This window comes from Mastacembelus armatus, chromosome 22 (genome assembly GCF_900324485.2).
Source record: "Mastacembelus armatus chromosome 22, fMasArm1.2, whole genome shotgun sequence".
Lineage (NCBI taxonomy): Eukaryota > Metazoa > Chordata > Actinopteri > Synbranchiformes > Mastacembelidae > Mastacembelus > Mastacembelus armatus.
The window spans coordinates 13,423,116-13,450,814 of NC_046654.1; the positions used below are offsets into that span (position 1 = coordinate 13,423,116).

Consider the following 27,699-nt stretch of genomic DNA (forward strand, 5'->3'; position numbering starts at 1 on the left):
TTGGCAGTTTTGCTATTGAAATCAATGTCACTCACTTTAGGTATATAAACAGATACGTAGACATTACACGATGCTGACAGGTTTCTGTATTCAGAATAGTTCTGCTTATTAAAATCTGCTGATGATGATTGTTTGCAAGCTCATTACACACAATATCACTCCTCCTAACTCTCTCTATACGCACTTTCATTTTGCTTTGAACAGTACAACAGAATTCAATTACTGTGACTACAACAGTAGCAGCTGAGTCAGGGTCTTAGACTCTGATAACAGTTAATACAACACAACACACCGATGCAGGGACCCTCTAGAGTCACACAAACGCTTCTCTTCCTCTCTTCTTAATTTCCCCTTCTAGATACACCTTGTACTCTGCTGACTGTGTGCGATGGTCAGAAGCTTTAGCTGGACACACATTTACATGATCAATAATATGCACTCATAAAATATGACATTGTCAGTAACTATTAAATTCAGTGTAGAAGTTGAAGGCTTCTCCAATGCTGTATCCATCTGTCATTTTAACGTCCTGGCAGCTGGATCAGTCTCGGCACAGTGCCATATCCACCCAGTGCTAGATTTCATTAAGTTAAATCTGACTTGGGTCCATATTTCTTTGACTTTACCGTACCTCTGCAGTTATGAGGAGTTTTAACACCCCCCCCCCCCACACACACACACACACAACCAATATTAATGATTAAAACACTGGATAAATGTATGATCATACTGATATATTTTTTGTGATTAAAACTTTCTTCTGCGAGGCAATGATTCAATCCTCACAGGTTCACAATGAACTGCTTGGTTGTGGCATGTCAGGACAAGATGGGCTGCATCCAAATGTCACAAATGCGTCAGACGCTCTAATCATTTCTGACGCAAATGTCATCTTTTGGAAAACAACAATTGAAATGTAATTATTATTCACAGGAAACAAAAACAAAAAATGATCATTTCAATGAAAAGCGGCTGAAATTCCCAACAGAAAATGGTTGTTACTGGAAACTATTCTGACATGTCACCTTCATGAGAGATAAAATTCATTAACAGCATGAAAGGGTATTGTGTTTTGAGAAAAAAAAAAAAAAAGATTTCCTCATGACACAAACTCTACTACCCTGGCATCAATGCAAGCATTACATCAAAATTGTTTGAATAACTGATCAGTTATGGCTTTATTACAATCTGCTCTGTTAATCACAGAGAATACTGAATGAAAGCAGCCTTTGACTCTTATTTTTCCATTATGTTGTGAAGTTAGCATGGCAAAAGGCATGATTCTATCCCTCATGTCTTCAGAGCTTGGTAGCAGATTTCACTCCAAGGCTGTGGTGTTACATCATGGCAAAAAATATTAGTAAATTGGTATGAAGAACAATAAGACAGACTTCCACAACAAATGCCACACATGAATGCACACAACCGAGCAGAAAAGAGCATATACACGTATACAAGAATACATAAGCTGACTGTGAGGTCTTCCATCCAGAACTCGCACAGATGTGTGTGCGCACACCACACACTGATAAAAGTCATTCATCTGCCCTCCAAAGACAGACATGCACCAGCTACCAAATGGAGTCGATGGGTTAATTAAGTCTTGAAGGGGTTTGATATTTTTAGATGTCTAATTAATGAACGGAATGCCAGAGGACAGGCACGGGCTGTGGTGAGATTTGTTTAATTTGGATTTGCTGAGAAACTGGATAGATTGTAGGGTGTATCCCTATGAAGATAAGAAACGGGCTGAGTAGCAGTGCACTCATACTGACTGCTGTGAAAACACACATGGTGTCCCAGCACAATGAAAGACACGATGTCTTTCAGGGAAGTTTTGATGAGTCTGTTTACTAAAGAAATGTGATCCTGTTCTGTTCAATGGCACATTTTGTGGTGATGATGCAAGGTCCTTTGTGAATAAGAGCTGAAGTTTCTGGAAGCTTTGTGTGAGAAATCACAGCCTGTGTGTGTGAATATTTGATATTTATTATTACATTTTCATGATAACAGAACTTTTATTTCCTGGATTTTGCTCATTAAAGAACCTACTGTACTTGATTTGGGGGGAATTAAAAGTTTCATGTTCTACAGTATGATGAAGGTTTTCTTGACGGGCCATAACTATTTATACGTACTCATCATCTGCTACACCAACCAACCTTGCTGACAAATAACACTGGTGAAATGACTCACAAGCATCTTGTTGCAGCACTGTACATGCATTTGCATTTGCCACAGCTTGTGTGGTGCCAAAGCTCCTGCAGTGCACCGATGCATTTCACTGATTACCTCTGTGGTTCTATCTATACACAGCAACTTTCCCACTAGGAGACATAAGTCACTGCCATTAAATAAAGACATACAGTAAGACAGCCAGAATGACAGAACGAGGGAGGCAGGATGGAAGGGATGCAGTGAAACACAGAGAAGGTGGCTGGGACAGGGAAAGGCAGGGAGAGAGTAAGAGAGCTCTTAAAGGTTCAGTCATTGGTAATCCCACCCACCAGCCTCCAGCCTCTCATTTCCTCCCACAAGATTGCATGGATATGTTGAATAAATAAGATCTGACTAACTCTATCTGTCCCTATTTCTGACACTAAATCTAAATTGAAGTCTGACACTTAACAGCAAATAACAGGACATAAGTGAGTACAGCCATAAAACCAAGGAAAGAATATTATTTACTGTGGTCATCACCATAGTTTTAGTATATTAAAATGTAACATTTTGCTAATTAGCACTAAATATTTTTTAATGTTATTAATATGCAGGTCAATTTGGTCACAAATCGTTAGAACTTAAACTAGACCTGACTGCTAGATAAAAAAACAAAAAAAAAACCCCAAAAAAATGTAGTCAACACTGTTGCCTCACAACCTGGCCTTTCTGTGAGGAGTCTGCATGTTCTCCCTGAGCTTGTGTGGGTTTTCTCCAGGTACTCTGGTTTCCTCCCACAGTCCAAAAACATGTATGTCAGGTTGATTGGTGACTCTAAATTGCCCATAGGAGTGAGTGTGAGTGTGTGAGGTTGTTTGTCTCTATGTGGCCCTGTGATGGACTGGTGACCTGTCCAGGGTGTACCCCTGCCTTTCACCCAAAGAGAGCTGGGATAGGCTCCAGCAGGTCCCTGTGACCCTGAAGAGGAATAAGTGGGTATAGATAATGGATGGATGGATGGATGGAGGGATGGATGGATGGATGGAGGGATGGATGGGTGGATACTATATAACACACTTCATGGCAATCCATCCAATACCTGTTGAAACCTGTCACTAAAAGCCAAAAGTAAAAATTAAGTTAAGACAGTTTAGCCTGGACAAATGTGCACAAACCATCAAAAATATATTGCTATCCCTAGATCCCAGCTGCTATGTCTAAAATTCCCCAGGATATCTTGGCAAATGTAGATGTGATGAGGCTGAGGAATAGCTACAATAATGTTTACTGACCTGGAACGCTCATTCAGGATGTACTTCCACCAATCTATGCATTGGAAACAAGCTTCTTCATGCCTGGTAACAAATCTGCAACTTAAGTACCCCAATAGTTGAGTGGCATATACTATATGCACATTTCATAGTGTCCCCATGACTCCTGTTTATAACCAACTTATTTAATAAAGGTCATGTACTTCATTTCTCCTCTGACCACTGTTGCTGTGGCTGCTCTTCTCAATGTTTATTCTACAACCGCACAAGAGAACCCAGTGTGTGTTAAAGAATCATGTCTGAGTCACTTGGAGGGGAAAGAAAATTAGAATTCACTACTTCAGCATGACCATAATGATATTTCTCCTCATGTTTGCGACACAGAGAGCAGCTCAGGTGTTTGGGAGGATCCTGTCATTCTGTTTCTTCACACTGAGTCAATCGAGATGCACTAGACACCAAGTCGAGTAAAGACCCTTTTCGGGCTTTTCACATGTTCCGGCCACAACTGACGGGAAGTAGACCCTGAAAAGACCCGCATGAGGTAACAGGTCTCGGTTTTTTTTTTTTTTCTAAAAACCTGGGAACCTTTTACCTGGTATTTTGTGCAAGTGACAGCTGTCACAGGTGAAACTTCACTGGTCAAAGTTGAACACTGTCAGCATACTAGTCGTAATACATCCCCTCCTACTGTCAAGAGGGTTATCCCTGTCAAGCTCAGCAGACAATTGGCTGATAGTGGAGGTTCGTCAACTCAGCATCATAAAAGCTTACACAAGTGCTTAGTGCTGCTATCTTCTTTCAGCTGACATCAACCCTGCATCGTCTTCTTCAACACCTCTACAGCACATGCCTCACACACTGCTGCAGTTCTTACACTGCTGACGTTTATCTGCATACACCATTTATCTGTAAACTTTAGCTTTAATAAATGCTGTTTATTCCCAATAATTCTCTAGTGTGAATTTACTCATTGTCACAATCTCTGAGCCAGTTTGTGACGATCCACATCAGCTTCAAACCAAGATGTGTGGTGCTAAGAGGAGGCTCACTGGCTGATTGTGCAGTTGGGCCTTTTTAGGGCTGCATTAATACATTTTTGGCAATTGAGGGAAGGAAAATATGAAAACAATATGACAGACACAGAATCACCAACATATCACTTGGGTGTTATGGTTCATGTGCTGCATATAATAGCTTATATTCACATCCAGCAGACAATGGAACATTTGTATTAATAATGTGTTTTTGCCATCAGTAACATTTGGCCACTAATGTTATTGCAATATTTACTCTGTATAACTGTGTTGTGGTCCAGACCATCTCCTGAGGAAACAATATGTGACTCCTTAATATGCTACATGCTGGACTTTCTTCATCAGCTGCTGTAGGTTGGCTTTGTCTGGCTGCCTTCTGGTGTTTGAAAAACACTGTACAGTGGGTTTATTAGACATTTTTGGCCGCCTATAGGAGACTGATTTAAGGTGTTCAAACCTAACCATATGAAAAGATTTAATAGATCGATGTTAACAAATCAAAAAATAAATAATATCAAGGACAATGCAGTTAAAACCAAACCAAACTCACAAAATCTAACTTGTTCTGTATTGTATACTCACCAAATGGCATGAATTGGCTTGTTAAGACGAATACGAATACAGAAATTAATTCTTGGTGAGAAAATGCTACTGGAGCAGCAAATATGGACGTTAAACCCTCCCAGAATTAGGATGCTATCATAGTTGGCCATTATTATTGATCTGGCTTGAGAGAGCTGTAGAACACACAAAACTGGTGCTTAACAATTGACTATTAAATGGTTATGGCCTAACAAGCTACTTCTATAATCAAGGGAATCGTGACGTTTGTGATACTAACACACAAATACAAGCAGATGCTTGTCGACAGTGTAACCACGATCTCCCCTGTCGCCTTGGGCAGCAAAGATGAGTAGCATTCAGATATAAACTACTGTTGGGTCCTGTGGTCCCAGGGACGAGATCTTACTAAGCGGTGGTTCACAGCCTGACAATTATCTGGGAACCCATTAATAAAAAAGTTAGGGAACCCTTGTGTATGTTACAGTCGCTTTCTGTCACAGTAAGAGTTTTGTTTCTGCTGCTTTGCACTTCCCTTTTGTGTTTTAATCATCAACCTTTCAAGCTTGATCTTTGGCAAGCAACATGGCAATTAATTGGCTTATTAAATCCCACCGCAATGCCCTATCAGCAAAACTATCAAAGACTAATCCTCCCTTTGTACTACAGTACTCTATGCGGGGAGAGAACGGGGTAGATTCTGCTGGAGTAGCTGTCTTAATCAGGGCTGAGAGCTGTCAGTAAGAAAAAGTTATTGTGCTGTGAAGGCCGGGTGCAAAGAAGGTGGTGGAGGCATAGATTTCAGCTGTTACTGCAGTCCAGGTGTATTTACATATCTAATTTGGTGAATGTGTGCAAGAGAGAGCACAGGAGACACAGCAGCCCACACACCTATATGCACACTGTGCCGTTTGAAATTCATCCAGGGGAGTCTGTTGCCAACACTAGATGAATGTTTTGCCACAATCACCTCTTTTCATTAAGCTCAAGTTCATAGTTAAACTCAGGAAGGAATAATACGAAGTGCCTGTGTGCCTTGGGGAGGGCTAATTGGGGCTAATTTGTGAAATGACTTAGCCAGGGACAAATAGAGATGGCTAATGTCAGGTCTGATTCCCCAAGATTTGTCTTAGAAAAGAAAGCACAGCCAATATAAATCTACCTCTGTCTTCCCTGATGTCCAGTTGATTGATCGTTCCTTAATACACATGTGCTAAGAGTCACACACACCTGCTGCATTCACACACATTAACCCTCCTCAGCAAGACACATCATCCTGTTTGTGGTCTCATAAACTTGAGGTTCTCGTTCCCTCTGTCATCAACCAAGGACGCAAACAAGGTGACTAGCACATCATCAAACCATCTGGTGTGCAATAAAGTGAAAAAAAAAAAACCCTCCCACACACTCTCACTCACACATGGACAGACATTGCGTACAATTGAGCGCACACACACTCTCCCTGGATCCACGTCATGTTGTTACAATGCAGACAGTTGTCGGTAATCCCAACTCAGTAGCAGCAGGAAGTGAGAACTTCTCAATGTGACCCTTCGGTGTTCGCTGACTATTAGCTCCGTCGCCCTGCCTGACTGCTCCTGATGATGAGCGCCAACAGTAGCCACAGGGAGCATAAACATCTCTTTTGCTGTTTCCTGGAGTACCTCAGTGCATTCACAGAGGCACAGACCTCAGCGGTATGCATCTTAAACTTTCTCTCCCTCTCTCCTTCTATACATCTTCCAGCTCCATGAGAGGGCACTGATTCTCCTCTGGGGAGGGAAGATGTGTCACCCTGCAAGGATTGGATTGATAAGGCTGGGCTAAATATAACCCTGCGGCAGAAAGCTGGAGTGGAAGATATTTTTAGAAGTGTTTATAGTGCAGTGACTCGGACACCACCTCAGCTGAATGACCAAATGAAAGTAAGGAAGGTGTGTGTGTGTGTGTGGAGGGGGGCATTGAACACTGCATTTACTGCATTTAGTTTTGTAGAAAATTTGAGTGAATGAGGGCACTGTATGTCTGATTCAACGTGATCATCAACTGTGCTTTAAATTACTGCAGGCAAAATTAGTCCTCTAAATCATTTTCTATTGACATAAGCTTAAACTGAGTGCTTTCATTGGCTACATTGGCTGATTTGAGTAATGTATTGGCTTTCTATTTACAACCATCTCTAATCCATACACTCTGCTTAGAATATCAAGTCTCTCTGCCATTGTGCTGAAGTGCTCACTTTATTTTGGCTTCAGGCGGCACTTACATGATGCTATCTGGTACCACATTGTTTATATTGAGCAGCGTTGTTACAGAATCTATTTTACCCTGCTTGGATTTGCAATTTGGGATTTCTAAGCATGCTTTCACTTCTCATATACCCTTCAGCATGCATATAAAACCCGTGAGACACTTCTGTGAGAAGTGCTGACTCACGCTGGATTGATCCCTGTAGTGCTATGGGTTGTCACGCACAGCTAATCACGGGGCCTGAGCTAAATGCTAACCTTTGTTTAGGAGCTCAAACCTATGCAGAATCTAATCAAACTACATGATAAAAATCAACATTGATCTCTGGTCTTTTATTCTTATACTACTGACTCTTCCCCCTCTGGCGCAGATCATTTATGGAGTTAATTGATTTGTTGTGCTGTAGAAATCCCTTATGCTGAACCACAGGACAGGTTCATATTGGAATATGCAGGGCAGCGACAAATATTAAATATGTAGATCAGTCAGAAATGCAGGTGAGATGAGTCCTATTTTTTCTAATTTTGCCTAAAGAAAAAAAAAAACTTTTAGCATGCTTACGTTTTGGGATTAATACTTGTTTTGTGTTGCAGTCATATGAATGTTACATTATGGTGAGTGGACATTCATTTATTGCAGTGACTGTGAGATAAATAATCCTTTTAACACACCCTGTCATTTCTCATCATCTAGAAGATCTAGCCATCCATAGATCTATGCATTAAAAAAACACTAAACATATTGATCATTTGCCATAAAAAGAAAACAAAAAAAAAAACATGCATGCAGGTTTTTGTATGCATGATGTAAATCACATGGGTAGTACTGCTGAAGCTGAATGACACAAAGCAAAATATGCTAAACTCACCTGTAGATAGTGACAGGGCCTGAGGTTGGGCTTTAGGTCAGTGGGTGTCATGGGTTTCTCCAGATTGAGTGAGGACTTCCTGTAGGCCTCCTTGGCTTGGCTAACCGTTAGAGTTGACCAGGAGCTCCTCTTCATGAACTTACCCTCCGGGGCCATGCTTATCTCGCAGGCTGAACACTTGACGTCGTTGTTACTCTTGGACGTTTTTAGTGACAGGTCTCCTGCCAGGTGGCCATGCATGGAGTCAGGGTAGCAGTGGCTGATGTGGTCCACAGGATGCCGTGACATGATGCTCGGTGTTCTATACGTGCTGTCACTATCCAGATTGTCATCCGAGCTCCACCAGCCTCCTGAGCGTTGCTTGCCGCTACCATCAGATTTACGTTCTTTGCTCTTGCTGCGTTTGCTGTGTTTGTGGTGGCCTTGATGGTGGTGATGGTGGTGGTGTGAACTATCCCGGTGCGAATCATTTTTGGTACCATTCATCTTTGAAGATCCTTCTAGAGAGTGTGACTTTGTGAAGAGCTTTTGTACTGAATGAACTAAGTGGCGTATTCGCCCAGGGCTTTCGTTGCGCTGCTCTGTAGTTGTGGTTGTGGTGGAGGTGCGTTGGTACTGCAATGTGTGGAAGCCATCTCGGTGTAGGGGCATCTGCTTTTCAAATTGGTCCAGGAGGTTTGCTGGGATTCGGTTCATTTTACTGCTGCCACCATGCGAGGATGAGCCACCGTCGTCTCTGGAGTCCTTACTCCCAGAAGTGTTCCCACCACTGTCCCGCAAAGCACTGCCGTAGTGCATGCGGGGGAAAGTGCTACTAGAGATAGAGTGGTCAGTGGCTGACATAGACGCTGGCGTCACCATGCACTCAGAGTGGATGGAGCTCCGTGGGGAGCAGTGGTGGTGACCCTCGAGAGGGCAGCTCTCAGTAGGGCTAAGGAGGTAGGAGGGGGGCCGTGAGTCACCATGGTGGAGGTGGTGGTCCAGGGAATGGTCGCATTCACTCAGGCCGCAGGTGTGAGCAGAGGTGGGAGAGGTGAGCTGGAGCTGGACAGGGCGGCCGCCGGAGAGACCCTTCATGTTCCTGCGTGGAGGGGAGTAGGTGTCCTCATCGAAGTACTGCGAGGGTGACCATGAATACTGCTGGTCTGAAAATCAGAGACAGAAAACTAGATCACACCCAGGGTATAAAAAGAGCATTTTCCCAAAAAAAGAACTGGATTTCACACGTAATGATGGTGGAGGAAAAGCCTAGTACCAAATCACATGTCCTCAAACAGGCTGGTCATTATCCACCATGCTTTCACACTTCACATCCATTTCAGCTACAAAGGACACACACATACACGCGCACATCCACAAAACCCCTCAAAATGCATGAAATATGGAAGTGAAATCAACAGATTGCCCATAAAAAATCTCCTGCACGCTATTTTCCCTCTCTGTTACGGTCCATGATGACATATGGCTGAAGCAACAGGGAAAAAATAGAGTGAAAGAAAGAGAAGGGCAGACAACAGGTAGGAGACCACAATGCCATTTATCCAATGCAAAGCGAAATAATAGCCTATCACTCTGTGGAGCTGGTGTCATCCGTCAAAGCCCTGAGGAGAGTGTTGTGAGGTGTACGGCCTGATAGGCGCCCTTGGGAAGCGATCACCACATGCACCCTCCCTCATTTTCTTTCCATTGGCTATGTAGTCTTAAGTTAAAATCCAATTCTCTGTGACCGGCCACCAAAGGCAGATATCCCAGCACTCCAACGTATTTAACTTAATGAGACATAAAGTTTACTAATATACATGCCACACCAGTGTATACTCTCATTTTAATTACAATGCCTTTTCTTTAAACTGCATCAGGACGGTGGGATTAAAAGACAGATTCACATCTGAAAGTCTTCAAATACAACAAATATGGCTATTTGTGCAATCACAGTTATGCTGTATAATTAATGTGTTAAGTCTTATTAATAACAAACATAAAATAATGATCCTTTTGACTGAAAGCTAAATATTGTGGTAGAGAGAAATTCTCCAGGTCATATTTCAAACTTAACTGCACCCTGTCTTATGAAATAGGAAGCAAACATCAATCCATCCATCCATCCATCCATTTTCTATACCCGCTTATCCCTTAACCAGGGTCACGGGGATCTGCTGGAGCCTATCCCAGCTCTCTTTCGGGTGGAAGGCAGGGGTCCACCCTGGACTGGTAGGAAGCAAACAAACAGAGAAAAACAATTTCTAAGCTGCCTGATATGCATCATAAACTCTTGCACTTTCACTCCCACTGTAAGCCCATAAAATGAAGGAGAATGTTTATTAGTTGTCACAATAAGATAGAAAGAGGACACTTTTAAAATATACCAATGTATTAACAAGTCAATACATTCTTAGAAGAGTTTGGTAAACTTTAATACCTTCATGTGGCTTATTCAGGTGCACAAATGAATCAAATTAGTATTGATGTGTCACAACCCTGTGCACCGCCCAAGTGATTTGTACTGCTAGGCTGAGATTCTGACTAAATGTTTTTATGTTCCTCTCATTGTGGGGGTAGTTTTAAATTAAGGTCACACCATCCCTCAGCTTCCTGTCCTTTCCTCATTAATTAATGAGGACAAACCATTTTGTCTTTCCCCAAAACTTTCTTTGCAACGAACAACTCCGTCTTTCTGTTTTGTGTGTAAGCATTTTCTTCCACCCGTGCTTCAAAGGAATACCAATTAGCACTGCACTCATCTAACATTGTCAGACTTGGTATAATCAAAGGGATCAAAATAGATGCAGCAGAATCAGAGATCTCATCTCTTTTTTTTTTTTTTTTTTTTATTCCACATGTTAGTCTTCCTACAGTACATTACCCACAATAACAGATTAGTTGAAGATCTGGGAGCATTATTCTTCACAGATTTTTTATTTTTTTTTAAATGTGGAACATCAAACTTTTCAACCTTCATCCCCAAACCAGACTGACTGAAGTTCCACAAGTGACAAGTGACATTCAGTTCCCTCTGAAGGCACACAAAGCTTTTTCACACATGCAATAGAACTCCCCACACCCCGTAAACACACTTTGATATGTAAAATCTGTGGAGTTGTCTTTAAACAGTTGGACCATTAAAACACAAAATGACATGAACAGTCACTCCCAGGGCTGTTGATTTCAAATATTTTTTTGGTGATGGAGAGTGTGAATTATTAAAGATTTCTGCCCTCAGGTAAAGTTTAAGGTGATAGGAGGATAGGATAAGGGTCTATCATGTCCCTCAGCTGACTAAAGCTCAGCCAGGAGCTGGAGATAAAATGCTTGACAGTACTAATACACAGTCACCAAGCATGTTGTTAGGAACATCTGGACAACTGCAACCCACTACATCAGCCATGTCATAACATGCAGTCCAACACTCCACCTTTATAGTTATAGTAGTCAACAGTAGTAGTCTTGTAGTAGTAGCAGTTTTGAGAGAGTCTAATAAATAATAATAATAAAAAAAACTTCAAATTTGTGAGAATGACTAACTGTACCACTAGTGATGAAGGGTGCATGCTTCCTTTTCATCTTTCAAATTGGATGAAATTTATTCCTTTCAAAATTAATTTTAACAAGGTCTTAGGTCCCCAACCCCTAAGGTGCAGCCGTCCCCTTCTGTTGCTGTCATCCTCCATCTGTCGAGATGAAAACAAATTTTTGTTGTTTACTGGTTTTACATGAGGACATCTACTTGGCAGGCTGATGGAAAATTAATCCAGACTACTCTAAGCATACATGAGGGAAAAGATAAGGCATTTTCCCTCAGGAGGGACTTTGTAAGGGTACGTTCTGTATAACTAAGCTGAAAATTCATAAATATTACTGAGGAGTACAATTCAAGAGTCTAAATCAGGTGAACGTGCTTTGGCTGCCTAGTTCACTGCCTGCTAGTTATTGCAGCAAGAGGGTAATGGTGCATTATTGATTGATGTGATGCTACATCTCTGTCTGAAGTTATGTCACTGTCTTACTCCAAGGCCTTTCTCTGACAGCAGACTATTCCTTGAGGTATCACAGGGAGCTGCACTGAATAAATTATCTACTGGCAGAGTTTCGGCATTTCCTGAGATTATTCGACAGATGACAGATCCACCATCCTGTATCTCTCTCTCTCTCTCTCCTTTTTCACCTCTTCCTCTGTTGATGCAGAATTTAACTTTAGCTAAAGGAAAGAAAAAAGTAGACACACGAAGTCCCACAAAACATTTCAAAGGTTATTTAATATTTACAGACGGCGGAGCGAGGGGATAGAGGCTCTCTCAGTGAGCGAACATCCTTCTGGCAAGTGTTCGGCACACAGGGAGACAAGTATCTGTGACATCTGTGGACAGACAGAGTCCTTGTTGTTTTTGCACTGATACCAGCACCTGCCATCACATTATTGGCCTTCCTGGAAAGGGTGCCAACTGCTCTGATGGGCTGCTAGGATGGAGGGTGTTTTTAGAATATACCGCAGAAAGTAAACATTTACTTTAAATGTCAAGCTATTGTGCTCTTACAGTAAATGTCAATGGGGGAACGATAATATTACAATTACACAGATGAAGGTAATGAAGAAAATCTGGTATTTTTTAGGAATTAAAACCAAAAAAAAAAAAACACAGACTTTCTTACTGCAATAATAAGAAACCCTGGGTTCGGAAGCAGACATTTCCCCATGATAAATACTCTAACCTCTTTTGACTTTACGTTCCTCAATCATCCAATCATATCTGACCTGACACTTGAATTAATACCCACATCTATAGTGTTGTTAAAACCCTCTGGTCTCAACGGTGATAAACACACCTTAGATCTGACACCAGGTGCATAGGGAAGGGAAACAGAGTCGGAGGAAGAGACTCATTTTTTTAAGGGCTGTTGTTTTGTGCTGCTCTGCCCATGTGCCGTGTGAGTAAAGGTCGTTTTGCTCCTCTTAACACATTAGCATTTAAATAGCATTATATCTGCACTGAGTATCACTGACAGCTCCCACTAGTCCACTGGCTCAAACCTTAACTGGAGTTGAAAACAAAGTTAAAAGATAATAAAACGCTGGACTAAACTGAGAGATCAAAGGGTTACGACCTTCAGACTTGGTAGTGGTCAGCGCAGTGGCTTATCATTGAGGCTACAGCAACCAGTGACTAGTACTGCAGGTCTACATCACAAAATGTAAAAGGATCTATTGAAACATAATAGGTATGTATGAAAACAACAGTACATTTAGTTGAAAAGGTCTATTAGATATATATGCATTCAGTGATATTTCTATTTTTAACATGAACAGGCTGTACAGGAGCTCTTGTCATGGTGACAAGACATGCTGATACACTAACATCTATTGAAATTACTGTACACTGTCCATCTATTTTATATTGCTCTTGGCTAATAAAACATGCCTGTAATTCAACCCCCAGTTTCATTGTTGAATAAAACAATAACTTCCTGTGGAAATACAGACAGTAAATTAAACATTTTACATGATCAGTTTGGTCGAAAAACAAGGCAGAGATAAAACAGGAAGCCAAGATCATAGTTCCACCCACACCCAGTTTGAATCATGCTGCATCTTTTCCAAATTTCATTTCTACTGGGTGACCGACTGGCAAAGTAAAAAATATCTGACTGAATTCTAATACAAATGAATTTACTAAATATAAACTTTGGCTTCACTAAACCCTTTCGAAAGTCAGAGGTGAGGCCTCAGTGCATCTTATGTGGGGAGGTCCTCAGTAATGAAAGCTTTAAAATAAACAAACTGGACAAACATCTCAAAACGAACTCTCCTCAGCATCAAGGAAAGTCAGTTTTTCCTGTGCAAAGAAGAGACGTTCAAGAAACAGTGTCCTGACATTTACTAACATCATGTGTTTATGTTCCATTTGATGGTTTAGTTTAGCATGTCAACTTTTTTTTTGTTTGTCACTGGTGTGAGAAAAGAATTTCAATTTCAAACAGAATTTCATAAGGAATTATGAAATGTTAATGCCAGGGATGTCATTTTTGCAACTTTCATATATTAGAACTGTTTTAGTTTTACATTCCAAACACTGCTTGTGTTACTCAGGGTAATCTTACTCTGCTATGTTAATGTCACCAATGTTTTGAGCTGAAAAAGTTTGAGCGCCCATGTATTAATACAAAACACACAACAATGAGCAACTATTATTGAAACTTATTATTGAAATAAGCTCATTTTGCTGTTTTAAGCCTTTAGCATCTATTTGACTTAACATAACTCAGCATTGCCTCCAATATTCAACTGACCAGGCAACAAGCGTCCAGGATTCAACCGATATCCAATCCAGAGTCCAGCATAGAGAGGCTGAGTGAATGTGGTCTGGACTCTGTGGAGGAGAGTCATGGTTTCAGAGACGCTGTAGAAGGACAGAATCCCTGCTCTATGATCCAGGTACACTCCTACTCTGGAGGATGGGGGACCTGACACTGGAGTCCTGATACTGTTGTACCAAAAGTCATAACTGTTTTCTTGACAATATAGTATCCAAGATTGGTCATTAAGTCCAAATCTACATTGATTCGACCTCCCTGCTCTGGTGATATCCTTGTATGTGACTGCAACATAAACTCCTCTCCCACTCCACTCCACCTCCCAGTAACACCGTCCCACCAGGCTCTCTTTACTCAGGACTTGTTCCCATTCAGTGAATCTGTCTGGGTGACTAGAATATGAATGATGCTGGCGCATTACTGTTGCTTTTTTGTTCCCCTCAGATAATAACAGAAGTGTGTGTGCCGTATTAGGATCCAGTGTGATTTCCTTTGAATATTGTAAGAATTCAGCTCTAGTCTCGGGCTCTGGTTTTGGCAGTAAAACATCCACTTCAGCCAGAGCCAGTAAGATGTTTGTCCATTTCTCCCTCAGAATGTCCAGTAGTTTATCTTTGACCTCTGACACAGCTGCTGTCACGTCCTCAAAGTATCTCAGAGGACGGATATTGATGCTGGATGAGTCTGTAGGTTCACTGAGAGCTGACACTGAGGGGTAGTTGTGTAGAAACTCGTTGTGATCCTGTGTGTGTGAGAGCTGCTTCAGATCATCGTCTTTCCTCTTCAGCTCAGTGATCTCCTGCTCCAGCTTCTCCTGAAGCTCCTTCACTCGACTCACTTCGGTTTTCTGCTGGGATCTGATCTGCTGCTTCACATCGAAGCATCTTTTCTTCAGGAGACGGATCATCTCAGTGAAGATCTTCTCACTGTCATCCAGTGCTTTATCAGCAGAGCCACTGATAGCCCCCAGCTCCTGCTGAAGCACCTTCACATCTTTCTCTCTGTCCTGGATTCTCTGCTGGATTTTCTGTCGACTCTCCTCGAGCTCTCTCTGCCTCTCAGTCCTTTCTGCTGCAGCTGAGACTGTGTTGTGCTCTTTATGTTCCTCCACAGAGCAGAGATAACAGATACACTGCTGATCAGTGCGGCAGAACATCTTCATCACCTCATCATGACGAGAGCAGATGTTGTCCTGGAGCTTCTTGCAGGGCTCCACCAGCTTGTGTCTGTTTAACCGAGTTGCATCATAATGAGGCTGGAGGTGTTTCTCACAGTAAGACACCAGACACACCAGACAGGACTTAAGGGCTTTCAGTTTTCTCCCAGTGCAGACATCACAGGCCACATCTTCAGGTCCAGCATAGCAGTGACCAGCAGGAGCAGCTTGGAGTCCAGTCTTCTTCAGCTCCTCCACTAGAGTTGCTAACATGGTGTTTTTCACCAAGACAGGCCTCGGAGTGAAGGTCTGCCTGCACTGTGGGCACCTATAGATGTTCTTCTCATCCTCTTTATCCCAGTGAGTTTTAATACAGGTCATGCAGTAGCTGTGTCCACAGGGAATTGCCACTGGATCCTTCAGTAGATCCAGGCAGATCGAGCAAGAAAAGGTTTCCCAGTCCAGCTGAACTCCTTTCTGCGCCATTTCACCTCTTAGTGGTAATGACTGCGTGACTTTCACTTTGTTAGAAGTGATACTAGTTTCAGCTCTGATCTCAACAACATGTGTTCCTCGAGTGAATGGGGCCGGTCGGCTTCTACACTTCCTGACATTTTGGTTACACCCATCTTCAAACTGTAGATCTGAAGGGGAGGGAACATGTGGGAAATGTGGGAGGGAAATATGTGGACAGACTGGACCGCCAGTGTGTGAGCAGAGGGAGGGTTTTCAGGCTGTGCCTTATCAGGCTGTGCCTTATTCCAGGAAGAGGAGCGATCTGAGACAGAAACTGTGTTCTACCCTTTTTACAATATAACATGCAGAATATGACAAATACAAATTAAACACATTCAATTAGAACTACTTTTCTCACCATTCACAGTGAAAAACACACATCAATACATACAAATTGATATGTACTGTAGATAACTTTAGATAGATAAGTTTTACTTTGGTCTAGTTTTCAGAACACACTTTATTATTCTACAAATGTATACTCTTCAGTTCATTTCGTTTTTATTTAGTGTATATCAGGTCAGGGGCCAGGACCCCCAGGGGGCTGTGAGGGATTCTGAAATGGTCAACAGGACTGAAAGAAAAACAATTTTCTGCTCCATTTCTGTTTTCTTTCTTTGCAATCATTGAACTTCCTTTGGAAAGGAAAAGTTCTACTGACTAATTTACCTTATTTTCATGTTAGATGTGGGAGATTCATTTAACACTAACCACGTTGTCAGTTTGACTCTTGGAACTGCTTTTGTTGAGCTCTGTTGAGGTCAGATGTCAGGACTCATTCTGACTCACTGCATCATTTCTGAAAGGACATTAATGTTTGGTAAAGATCAGTGTTGTCTGAGAAGTGCGTTGACATTTTGCAAAAAAAAAAAAAAAAAATGTTAAAAATGTTACCCTTACCCTTATTTCTACTATGAACTTGTGGTAGATCAACTTGTCAGTCACTGTGGCAAACATGAAAGGAACTTTGTTTAATTGTTTCTGGTATTTCAGGTGTCACACTGGGCCAGAGACAAAATAGCCCTTAAGGAAAAATATCAGTGACAAGTGAAACAGCTTAGTTGAATATTGCATTAACAACTATAATGCTGCATGTTCAATTTCACCTCACAGTCAACACATTAAATGTATGCATGAATTATCCTGCGCTGTCACTCGGATGGACAAATGAGCAGGATATCTGCCAAAGTTGTAAGCCAGGGGTTTATTTTGATCAGAGCTGCAATGGTGGAAATCACAAGGCTTACAAAGCTGACAGATTTGCTGCTTTACCTCTGTGTCCAGTGGGTCTTTCTCAAATCTAATAGCTCAGACTATGGCTGATTTGCCCCAAGGGTTGAGGACACAATTCCCCTTCCTTTAGTTTTCTAAGAAAGGCCAGAATTCTGGGGAGACTGCATTTAACCTTTAGGAGATGGATAAGAAAGCTGCTCTATCGATTTGTTTTGCTCATGAAATAAAAGGTGTGACTTTATTCTCGCCTATTGGAAGAGATATTCCTGGAGTACCTAGACAAAGATGTCTGTACTGGAAAACACATTATAGCCTCTTTTGTTAATGCTTCTAAAATAGTATGCAAACGTCCTTTTTTTTCTTTGACAATCGTTCTCTGTCCACTCTGTCGAATTTAAAAAATACTTTTGAAAGCATGTAGGATTTTAAACAGATTAGTGTGTGTAGAGACAATACACTGGCAGCACATACACTGTTACTACACACAGCTCTGATGCTGTCTTTACCAAATCGTTTCTTCATGTAGTGTCCTGAGCCAGACACTACACGCTGTGTGTGACACGTGTTTGTGTCTATATGGGAGTGTTCATTCGCACACGTGAATCGCTTTGTTTCCTAAGAGCAGACAAAGGAAACTAGAGTTTAGGCCACCAACAGTAGAACAATACTGCAGCCCATGGGTGGGAGTAGTTTTTCTAATGACTGAAAACACAACAGTTTTCTGTCTTATGCCAAATTAAATCCATGGTAAGACTAATAAACAATCAAACTATTAAAAAATACACCCTTTAAAAGAATTCTAAGTTCAGTTGGATTGATATAACAAATGATAGACTGTTTTAACTGTGTTTACTTGAGGTATTTCTCTATTTTAGTGGAATACTGCATTCAGAGATAAATGATGCTAAAAACCTGTGTACGTCTAGTGTTTTTTAAAACACAAAGGACTGATCAGGGAATCAATAAAGATGCAAACTGATAACCAGAATTGACAATTGTATCGGTATTAATAAAATCTGATCAATTCCCATCCTTAGTTTTATTGTATAATACTTTTCCATTTTGTGCTACTTCACCCTTCACTACATTTCAGAGTCAAGTACTTTTTACTTCACTGCATTTTTCTGATAACTGCGTTCTCTTTTTCCCTTTTTTCCCCAGGATTATATAGCTGAGGAAAGGAGTGGACTCCAAAGGTTTTTACAGGTATCTATCTATCTTCAGGCACCTAACGGCACTAAAACAATGTTGGCAGTTATTTACAGGCATCTAAAACACTAAAACCCCCATACTATTGTTTAAAGAGGCCTGCAGCCATATATGTTAACTGTACCTTTATCAGTGAGTAAACATGCAGTCTTTAGCCCGACACATTTAAGTGACAATTGTCCCTTTGACAACCTGTTAGATTCTACTATATATCCACAAAGAAGTAAGACCTAAACTCTACTTTATAACTTATTATGTATAAAACAACCACAATACAGTATAATCATCAAATGTTATTGGTCCTCAGTGAGAAATTCACAAGCTACTCAGCAGTACAGTATTTAAAGTATTTCAACTTATAAGTGTATAAGGTAGTTAACATTAGTTCCACCTTTACCAGACGCAACATTAAAGTGATTAACACAATAATGCATCATTATAACTGCAATCCAGTTATATCATATGCATTGTGAAATCTGCTATTCTGCTGAATGATTCCTCTTACTTTTGCTACTTCAAGAAGATTTTGATGAGATACTTTTGTATTTTTATTGCAGTAACATTTTGAATGTAGGATGTTTGGTGGCTTCCATGCAGTGGCCTAAAAGTCGAGAAATCCTCTGAACATGTTTGTGCATTGACAAAATGTACATTTATGCAAATACACTCAAGAATATCAATAAACTATTTCATTTATTTGGCCTCAGTGTGTTTGTGTATTACTCATGTTGCGGGGACATAAATCAGTTTACACAGTTGCTTTCTGGGGCTGAAGTCCCCAACAGTGAAACATATTTAATATTCAGGTTAAAACAACCAGTCAGCATGAGTTAGAGGTTTGTCTCTGAGGGAATCCATGTAAACACAATGTCTCCTGAAGTGAAACAAGTGTTTGTAAAAGTGTTTTGTCTCCAAAAACACAAACTTCCAGTTCAGTAAAAACTACATTAACTGGCAATCGTAAGACATCACTAAGATCTGTTTACTCAAGGACAGTTTTTCTTCTACTTTATTTGAGTACAACCATTTTTTGTAGCTTCATTTATTTAGATGGAAATATTTGACTTTTTACTGCATTACAAATATTTGACAGCTACAGCTCCTCACACATTAACACAATCAGGAAGGCTTTCTCTTACTACTGGCCGTACATGAACCTGCCATTACTTACACTATTAAAAGGTCAAGACTGGCAGTCTACACAGCCACTTCTGTAAAATACCACAGGACACACAGATGTTGAGTCTGTCCTAGACTTCATAATTACTGTTCAAATTATTACATATTACCCTGTAAAAACATCTCTGTTTATCTGTTGATCACAATCGAAAACTAAACCTGTCACAGTGGCCGTAGCTTTAGTTGGAAACATGTGACTAAATGTTCATTGTACAAAAAGAGAAGTTTCAGCCATGGGTGGATATTGGTGGCTAAGCATGTCCAGATATGGCTGCATATCGCACATTAATGCCCCCATATGTACTGGGGTATATTCTTACTACAATCTATTCCTCTTTCCTAAAAACAATACCTGCAGGAACTCAATATTTTTAGCACATGTGTTTATCTGTCTGTGTACATCTGCATGTTTCCATAGTAAAGATTATAGTCTGCACTTGGACAAACATGATTTCTCCAGTCTTATTTTAATTAATGCTACAGTGCCACAGCCTTATCTGAATATGCTGTTGGACCTTAAAATGACATCAAAACAAGCTAGATCAGCTGCACTGCTTTCTTTTCATAACTTTAATGATGAAATTAAGCAAAAATTGAAGCTTCACATTTAATTTTTTTCTGTCCATCCATCCATTGTGTATCGCTTTTCCTGGTACCGTACGTCCAGGGACACAGGTGGCTCAATGTCAGCCACTCACAGCTAACATGGGGCAAGAATCGGGCTACACCCTGGACAGATCACCACACTGTCGATCCCAGTTGAAAGTTACATTTTAAAGTTAATTTCGTATATGTTGAGAGATTCAGATTTTTTTTAAAGAAAGCGAGGTACAATCCCATGAAGTGATACTGGAACATCCTCAGTCCTAATCTGCACTGATGCACATGCTTGTAAATTACTGCACAGAGGTGCACATTTGCCTTGTTGCACTGTAGCTTCTAGGGGTTCCTGTTGCACAGAGCTGCTTGAGGTTACACCTGCACACCTGAGAGTGGTGACTGGATATGAGAGATTGGCAAAGAGAGAGAGAGAGAGAGAGAGAGAGAGAGAGGCACTCAATGCCCCCCTCTGCCTCCTTCAGGCAATCAAAGCCTACACCCCACTATCTTTCTCCCAGCAGGGGCGACGTTAGAACAAGGAGAAGCTAGCTGAGGTAAGTGGGTTTGTTTACCGAGCTCCTGTAAACAGTAATGATTAAGGGAACAGAAGTTTTTGTGCAGCTGTTTTGAGAGCAAATGGGGGAGATAACAGGTACATGAGTCTGTAAAACTATACTGGTACTGAGTGAACGGAGCTATTACAGCAGATATGCATATTCCTGAAACCACCAAAGAGCTCTGCACCCACGTCGATCAGCCTCAGTACTAATCTCTTCAAAAGTGATTAGGCTATTGGCAGGCTGTCGCAACAAAAGTAAAACGGCAATTTCTCTTCTCTAACACCCAATTTTACCTACAGAGTGGCGAGTTGAAGGCAGTCATAGCATTTAGCTGCAGAGAGATTATAGTGGCCAGATAAGGAGAAGGCGCTGACTGTCTGAATACTTATCTTGAGCCCACTAATGATGAAATGTGTTATCTGTGCCACGCTTGACGCTCCTCCATGGCTCGCTCCTTTCTCTGCCCATCACAGTGGGGATGAAATGATAGGTGGCAGAAAGACATTTAACAAAGTGTCCGGATCAGCATTTCTTCTTCCTCCTTCAATAATAATACTTTTGTCTTTTGTCGTTCCCAACTTTCTGGTTTGTCTTTTGTGTTTTGGCACTCAACACAAAAGGCTGAAGTGTTAATGCTGACACTGAAAATGTACAGCATATCTGATATTATGTTGTGGTAATTTCATCCCACACAGCACCAGCAAAGCTGCCAGATTTTCTTGCTATCTTTGTATCGTTTCTTGTTCAAGCAATGATCTCCTCAATCTAAATCTTTTCAAAGCCCTTTTTCATTTTCAAGAGCATCAGAAATTGACTTGGAGTCCAACAATGTCTCTGTGCAATCTCTTGCCAAGTGTGTGGTAGATTGCATGGGCTTGCATTCACATGGTGGAATCATAAATCCAGCGCAGCTATCCAGCTATGAATAAATCATGCTGAATGTGAAAATCTGCCACAGGAAAAGCCCTGTCAGAGTGTGTGTGTGTGTGTGTGTGTGTGTGTGTGTGTGTGAGAGAGAGAGAGAGAGAGAGAGAGATAGAAACAGAGCAAGTCACATCTTATGTAACAGCCAAGGCTGCATTCCCAGGCAACTTGTTAGAGGAAGCCTCAGAACTGTTCCTGGTTGCCGTAGCAACGCGCTCTGAAGTCCCCATCCTCTGGTGCCTTCGCAGCCGCTGAGGGCTTCAGGAGAAAATCAGAGATAATTTGATACTGTCACGGTAATTATTCGCACGAATGGTGCAAAAACACACACGTCGGATACAAGATATTACAAAGCAGAAAGTACATCAAATGTTCTTAGCAGCAGGATCATCACCATATCACCTATTTAGGGCCCAGATCATGTTTCCCTGGCAGACAAGAAGGTCCAGAACAGCCTTCAGTCCCCAGAGACAATCTCATCATGGAACTGATTTGAAAAACACTACAGCTTCCCTGAGCCCTGCAGGCATCCATACTACTCAGCCTGAAGAGGACGATTGAAATCCTTCCTCCACTAATGTTATTTTCCTCTCTGCAGACCACTGCAGCCCAGGAACTAGAGGGCGGGGGGCCGGACATAATGACTTTTTGAGATGGAAGAGATACTGACAGTCCAGTTCAGATCTTTGTCTCTCATTTGCCTTTTTTTCCCCCAAAGTCAGTCAGAACATTAGAGTGAGAAAGAAAATCAGTGTGTTGAATGATTTGGCGTGATGTTAATCAGGACAAAATCAATTCAGAAAAATTAAGTGTACTGACAATATCTGGGGGTGGAAATTAATAGAGTGCTATGCAAAGTCAAAGTTGATTACCATAAGAAGCACATGAACTCTCTGTGACTGGAAGAATTCATATACTGAGCCATACTGCAACACTAACTTGTCACCATCAAAATAAATGATTAAAATAAAATAAAATAAAAAAAAAAATCTGCACAAACACCTTTGAACACGAGAGCACCCACATGTTGTTTTGGATGTAGAAAGGTTGCATGTCACTCTAGGGAGAGGAGGTGAACCTGAACACATCTGACAGTAAGATGTAATTAGTGTAAGTGCCTGTCCCAGTGTTTTACTGCCCTAATTTCACAGCAGTGAAATGAAAGAAGTGCTATTGACAATGCCCTCGGTGCACTCTAAACATATCATACAAGAACCATTTACCAGCCAATGCTGGCACAGCTAAACAGCAGATATGGCCACTCCATGGGGCCGTGCTGATAACCTTGTTGAGTGATGTGCTGCAAACAGCTTCCACTGTTACCATTATCAACTGTATGGAGTCTTATTTCTCCAGTATTGCATTTGCTTCAGTCCTACTGATAATTCTCTCACCTTAATTAATAATTTAATAGCATATAATTTGGTTGAGTTACTTGTTTGGTCAACAAAACAAAATCAAGAGTCTACAGCTATGATAAGTGTATTGTACTATGATAGCAGCTCCACAAGTCTATAGTTAGGCAGAGATAATGTGAGCTAAATTAACATATAATCACAATACTAACATGTTGATAACCGATGGTGTGTTTGTTAACTGTCTTAGTTTAGTGTTACCATGTTAACAATTAACACAAAACACAACATAGAGATCACTTCTCGTTTTTAGGTATTTGGTGATAAAACACTATTTTTATACCCTATAATGGTGGAAGATCATATTACTGGGAGGAACACCAATCAACAACTGAACAAATGTCCTTCTGATGAAAAAGAGTTCAGTGCAAAAAGGGCAAGGAACACTGATCTGTCTTATACATTGCATTTTGGCAGTTTAAATGGGAGTGTCAGTGACATATATAATGAGAGATGATGGTAAAGTGCTCTCACAGCTGGAGACAGCACTGTAGCTGTCTTACACATTTGAATAATGTGGTGTAGATCACATACAGGCTACACTTATGCCCTCTCAGGCAGGTATTCATGGTAACTCAATGGAATGAGTGGTCTGATTTAGTTAGAGCCAATACAAGTAGTTATAATGAGAAAAAAGTAGCTATGGAGAAACATGGATTCAGCCAGACTGTACTGGGACACAAGCAGCTGTCACCTGTTGCTTGATCACCTGCACTGAGAACACATATCGACAGCAAGCTTTGAGATGGATCGGTGACAGGTCAAACTTGTTGACCATACTCATTTGATAGTCATACTTCACACAGTTTTTATTCTCATCCCTAGGGGTCTCACTGCTACCTCTTCCAATGAATCTAGTTGACAAGCCATTTTTTGAATCTCTGTGAACTAAGCAGAAGTAATTAATATCATTCTTAGCACATGTACGGTATATTTGTGTGTGGGAATCTTCGCGCTGGCAGCTTTAAAAGAGTATGTGAATAAGAGTGACAGTACAAAAGGGAAAGAAAGAGGGTGAAAGACGGGTCAGTATGCAGTTTTGTCGGGTCAGGGACATGATGATTACAGTATGAAAACAGCAGAGATCAAAATAATCATTCAGTGAGAAAGCTTTTTTCTAGCTTTCCTATAAAAAATTATCTTATAAAATTCAATCTCATTGCTTGGCAAAAACAGTCTTCAAAATTAAAATTTATGAGCTGCTGATTAGATGCTTGCCAATACTTAGACTTACATCATGGTGGGAAGCCAGAGAACACAAGTTTCTGCTGAAGTTCAATACTGCTCTGAAAGCAATCGCTGACATAACTGTTTCTGGAACCACTACCACAACAGGCATCCATCCCTCCATCCACCCACCCCACCAAGAATACAGCCACTCTGCTTGTTCATTTACTCCTCGCTTTGAGCCGGGGGTTGCTTAGAAACAAAGCTCGAGCGAATCACAGCCAGCACCAGTCTGCTAGTCTTTGCCTGCGGCCACATACAGCACATGGGGAGATGTGACAGTCATAGCAGCCACTAGTTGTGTTCCAATTTAAGGGCATGATCCTCCGAAGTATGAATTTCCAGACTGAATTCATCGTAACTACAGCTGTTACACATCCAGCAGAGAAATGTTGTGCTTCTTTGTATCAAATATGGGAAACACATGATGTGTATATTCAGTACCCCATAATCCATAATCTGCACCAGTTGATTATTTCTAATTGTGTTCAGGAGATAACTGTCAACTCGTAAAGTTTGATTATATCACTTCATGTGATCACATCCATTGGTCGTATATATATAATAAACCAACATGGTCAATAAGCTGCTGCATGTACTGTATTGGCTTAAATGCCAATATGTATTCTTTTGAGCGCTCTGCAGCTACAGTATACAATAAAACACCGCTGGTTAATATCACTGAAATAAAAAAAATTACCAATTCTGTTCATTTAATATAATTTTGGTTTTAACCAAAGCCCAAGAAGAATGAAGCCACTTAATATATAGATATAATTTTTAAAAAAAACTATTTGAGGTATTAAACTGCAGGTGGTTCATCTTCAAGAACCACCTGCAGAAAAAGTCTTTCTTTTTTTTATTTTCATAATATTTTGTATATCCAGCTTGATTTTACATGACAGATTTGATACTCCTGGGCATGAATGATGCCAGTCTTGCACATTTGTGAAGAGATGTTCTGTTATTCTTCACAGCTGATTCTTTCCAGATGCTCTGAAGGTGATTTGCTGCTCTATCCTCTGCTTTAAAACACAATGCTTTAAAACACACTGTTCGACTGGAATTAAGTCAGGAGACATTTTTGGCTCAGTTCATATTTTTCACTTTGTGATGACAGGTGTGATGACAACATTAAACATCAACAACAAACAATGTGTAATATGGAAGAAGCAGAAAAAACACTTTTTGCGCATATTCAGTGTCATGAGCAAACAAGGGCTTAAATAGTGTCCTTACTGGCCTTTACATCACTATGGGTTATTAATGAGAGTTCACGTTTTTGTTACTGTAGTTTTGTAATTATGCAGGAAAACATTCGCACAACAATATGTGGTGTACACGTGCTGCAAAACAGCTATTCCTCACCTGAAAGTGAAAGTGAAAAGACCTGGGATATCATTCTCACGCTCATCTCCATATCTAAAAAGGTGAGCCCCTGAGGGTAATGACCACATCACTGCATCACATTGCTTCCTGACTGGCCTCTAATGTGATATGAAGTGTGTGCAGGCTGTAAACAAATTAACCGAAAACATTACTTCACCATGAGCACTGAGGATCATAATCGAAAAGAACAAAACGGTTTGACTACAGTAGCTGGTTTATCCTCATAGGCTTTTTTTTTTTTTTTTTGCATTTTGCTCCTCTTCAGCGAGATTACACAAGTCTGGGAAAACATGAATTACAAAGTATTCAATATTTGCAGGTGTGGTACAAAATCAACAAACTGTTGCGTTCTGCGAAGTCTGTGCGAGAAATTGTGATCCTACTGTAAATGAGAGCAAGTGCTATGCTGTCTCGGATCATTTTGTGTTTGGAAAAAGTAGATGTGGAGAACAGGCAAAGGGGAAAAAGCACTAAAGAAGAGACTGATTAACTGAGGACAAGGTGAGACAGCGTGAAACATGCAGCGAGGCATGCTTATAATGGATTAATGCTGTTTTGCATGGATTAACAGGGACTACATGAAACATGCTGAGAATCTGATTCACTCAATGGTCAATTTAATACATTACTGCTAATTATCTTTCACTTGTCATACGTTAACAGCCTGAACATGAACAACGAGATGCTGAGCCCCTCGTTCAGCACTCTGCTAATACCATGGGTTTAGTCAATCTGATAAAGGGAATAGATAGTAATTCATTACCTTGACTTAATGATGTGTACTCTCACAGAACGCGGAGCATCACTCACTGAGTCCTACAGGGCTGTTTAGTGCAAAACTTGACCATAAACAAATTAGGAGGGATGAATTTGTATACACTGGCTGTAGCTCTATTACAAAAAGGCAGGAGATATATATATATATATATATATAACATTAAATGGTACTAGGACTAATTAAAATATTTGAAGATTGAAAATTGAAGAGATGCTTCAGGCTCAAGGTCACCAGATAAGTGTGAAATGACTGCCTAGCACAGATCAGCATGTCTTGACCTCAACAATGACCTTATGGTGATGCTAAATTAAAAGGATCATCATTTACCCTGAGGTAGTCATGAATGACAACAACATATCCAATAGTCAAGGACACATTTTACTTACTAGGTCACCCCCTTAGAAAAGATATGGTCACAGTCATTTGGCTTCACTGTAAACATAAAAGATCTGCACCAATCTGTCCAGTCCACAACATCATCTATGATATATGATATGATATTTCACTGCATAAGTGACTCAGACCTGCTGGTGACACTAAGTAGGATCACCAGGGTCTATAGGATTCATCCCCTAGGTACCATGGATGTCTATACAAAGTATAGCTCTCAATAGTTTTCACAAAAAGCCAAAAATCTCAACTTGCTGATTCCCCTGTGGATTATAACATGGGTCTGCAGCCTTTCCCCGTATCATCCCACACCTAACACAAAACACAAATCGACCTCTCTGAATCAGACAGCAACTCAAAATAGAGACATGAAAGCTGGAGAGTAACAGAGCTGTCCTCCATCCAGACAGAACGTCTTGTTGGACCATCAAAACGTCTATTAAAAAGTGCTTAGCTGTTGCACCCAAGATGCTGGGCAGACAAGCGACTGTGTGAGGGACATTTTCACAGTTTAGAGAGGTCCTCTGGGGTGCCAGCAGGAAATACCACAGGTTGCCCTGCCTGTACAGAAGTGCCTGTGCGGTCAACAGTGATGGATTGTTTGGTTTTTAAAATGAACGTTAAGTGGAGCTGGCTGTCAGTGCGCATTGTTTTAGAGTGAACCTAAATT

At 40.8% G+C, this 27,699-nt stretch overlaps 2 protein-coding genes across 2 annotated transcripts in view; both read right to left on the reverse strand.

Annotated features, from left to right (window-relative positions):
* dlgap2a (discs, large (Drosophila) homolog-associated protein 2a) overlaps positions 1-9,239 on the reverse strand; it is a 41,384-nt gene extending 32,145 nt beyond the window's left edge. The window contains exon 1 of the mRNA XM_026303722.1: positions 8,148-9,239. Coding sequence (XP_026159507.1) covers positions 8,148-9,224 — 1,077 coding nt within the window. The 5' untranslated portion in view covers positions 9,225-9,239. The remainder of the gene's footprint in view (positions 1-8,147) is intronic.
* A 3,154-nt stretch (positions 9,240-12,393) lies between these two features.
* LOC113128414 (tripartite motif-containing protein 16-like) lies at positions 12,394-16,152 on the reverse strand. The gene has a single exon (XM_026303734.1). It carries the CDS (start codon positions 16,093-16,095, stop codon positions 14,392-14,394), a length of 1,704 nt encoding a protein of 567 aa, XP_026159519.1. The 5' UTR covers positions 16,096-16,152; the 3' UTR covers positions 12,394-14,391.
* Positions 16,153-27,699: the final 11,547 nt, after the last annotated feature.

Bases quoted from the DNA above. Each gene is read 5' to 3' on its own strand.
- LOC113128414 (XM_026303734.1), bottom strand. From the start codon at position 16,095: ATGGCGCAGAAAGGAGTTCAGCTGGACTGGGAAACCTTTTCTTGCTCG.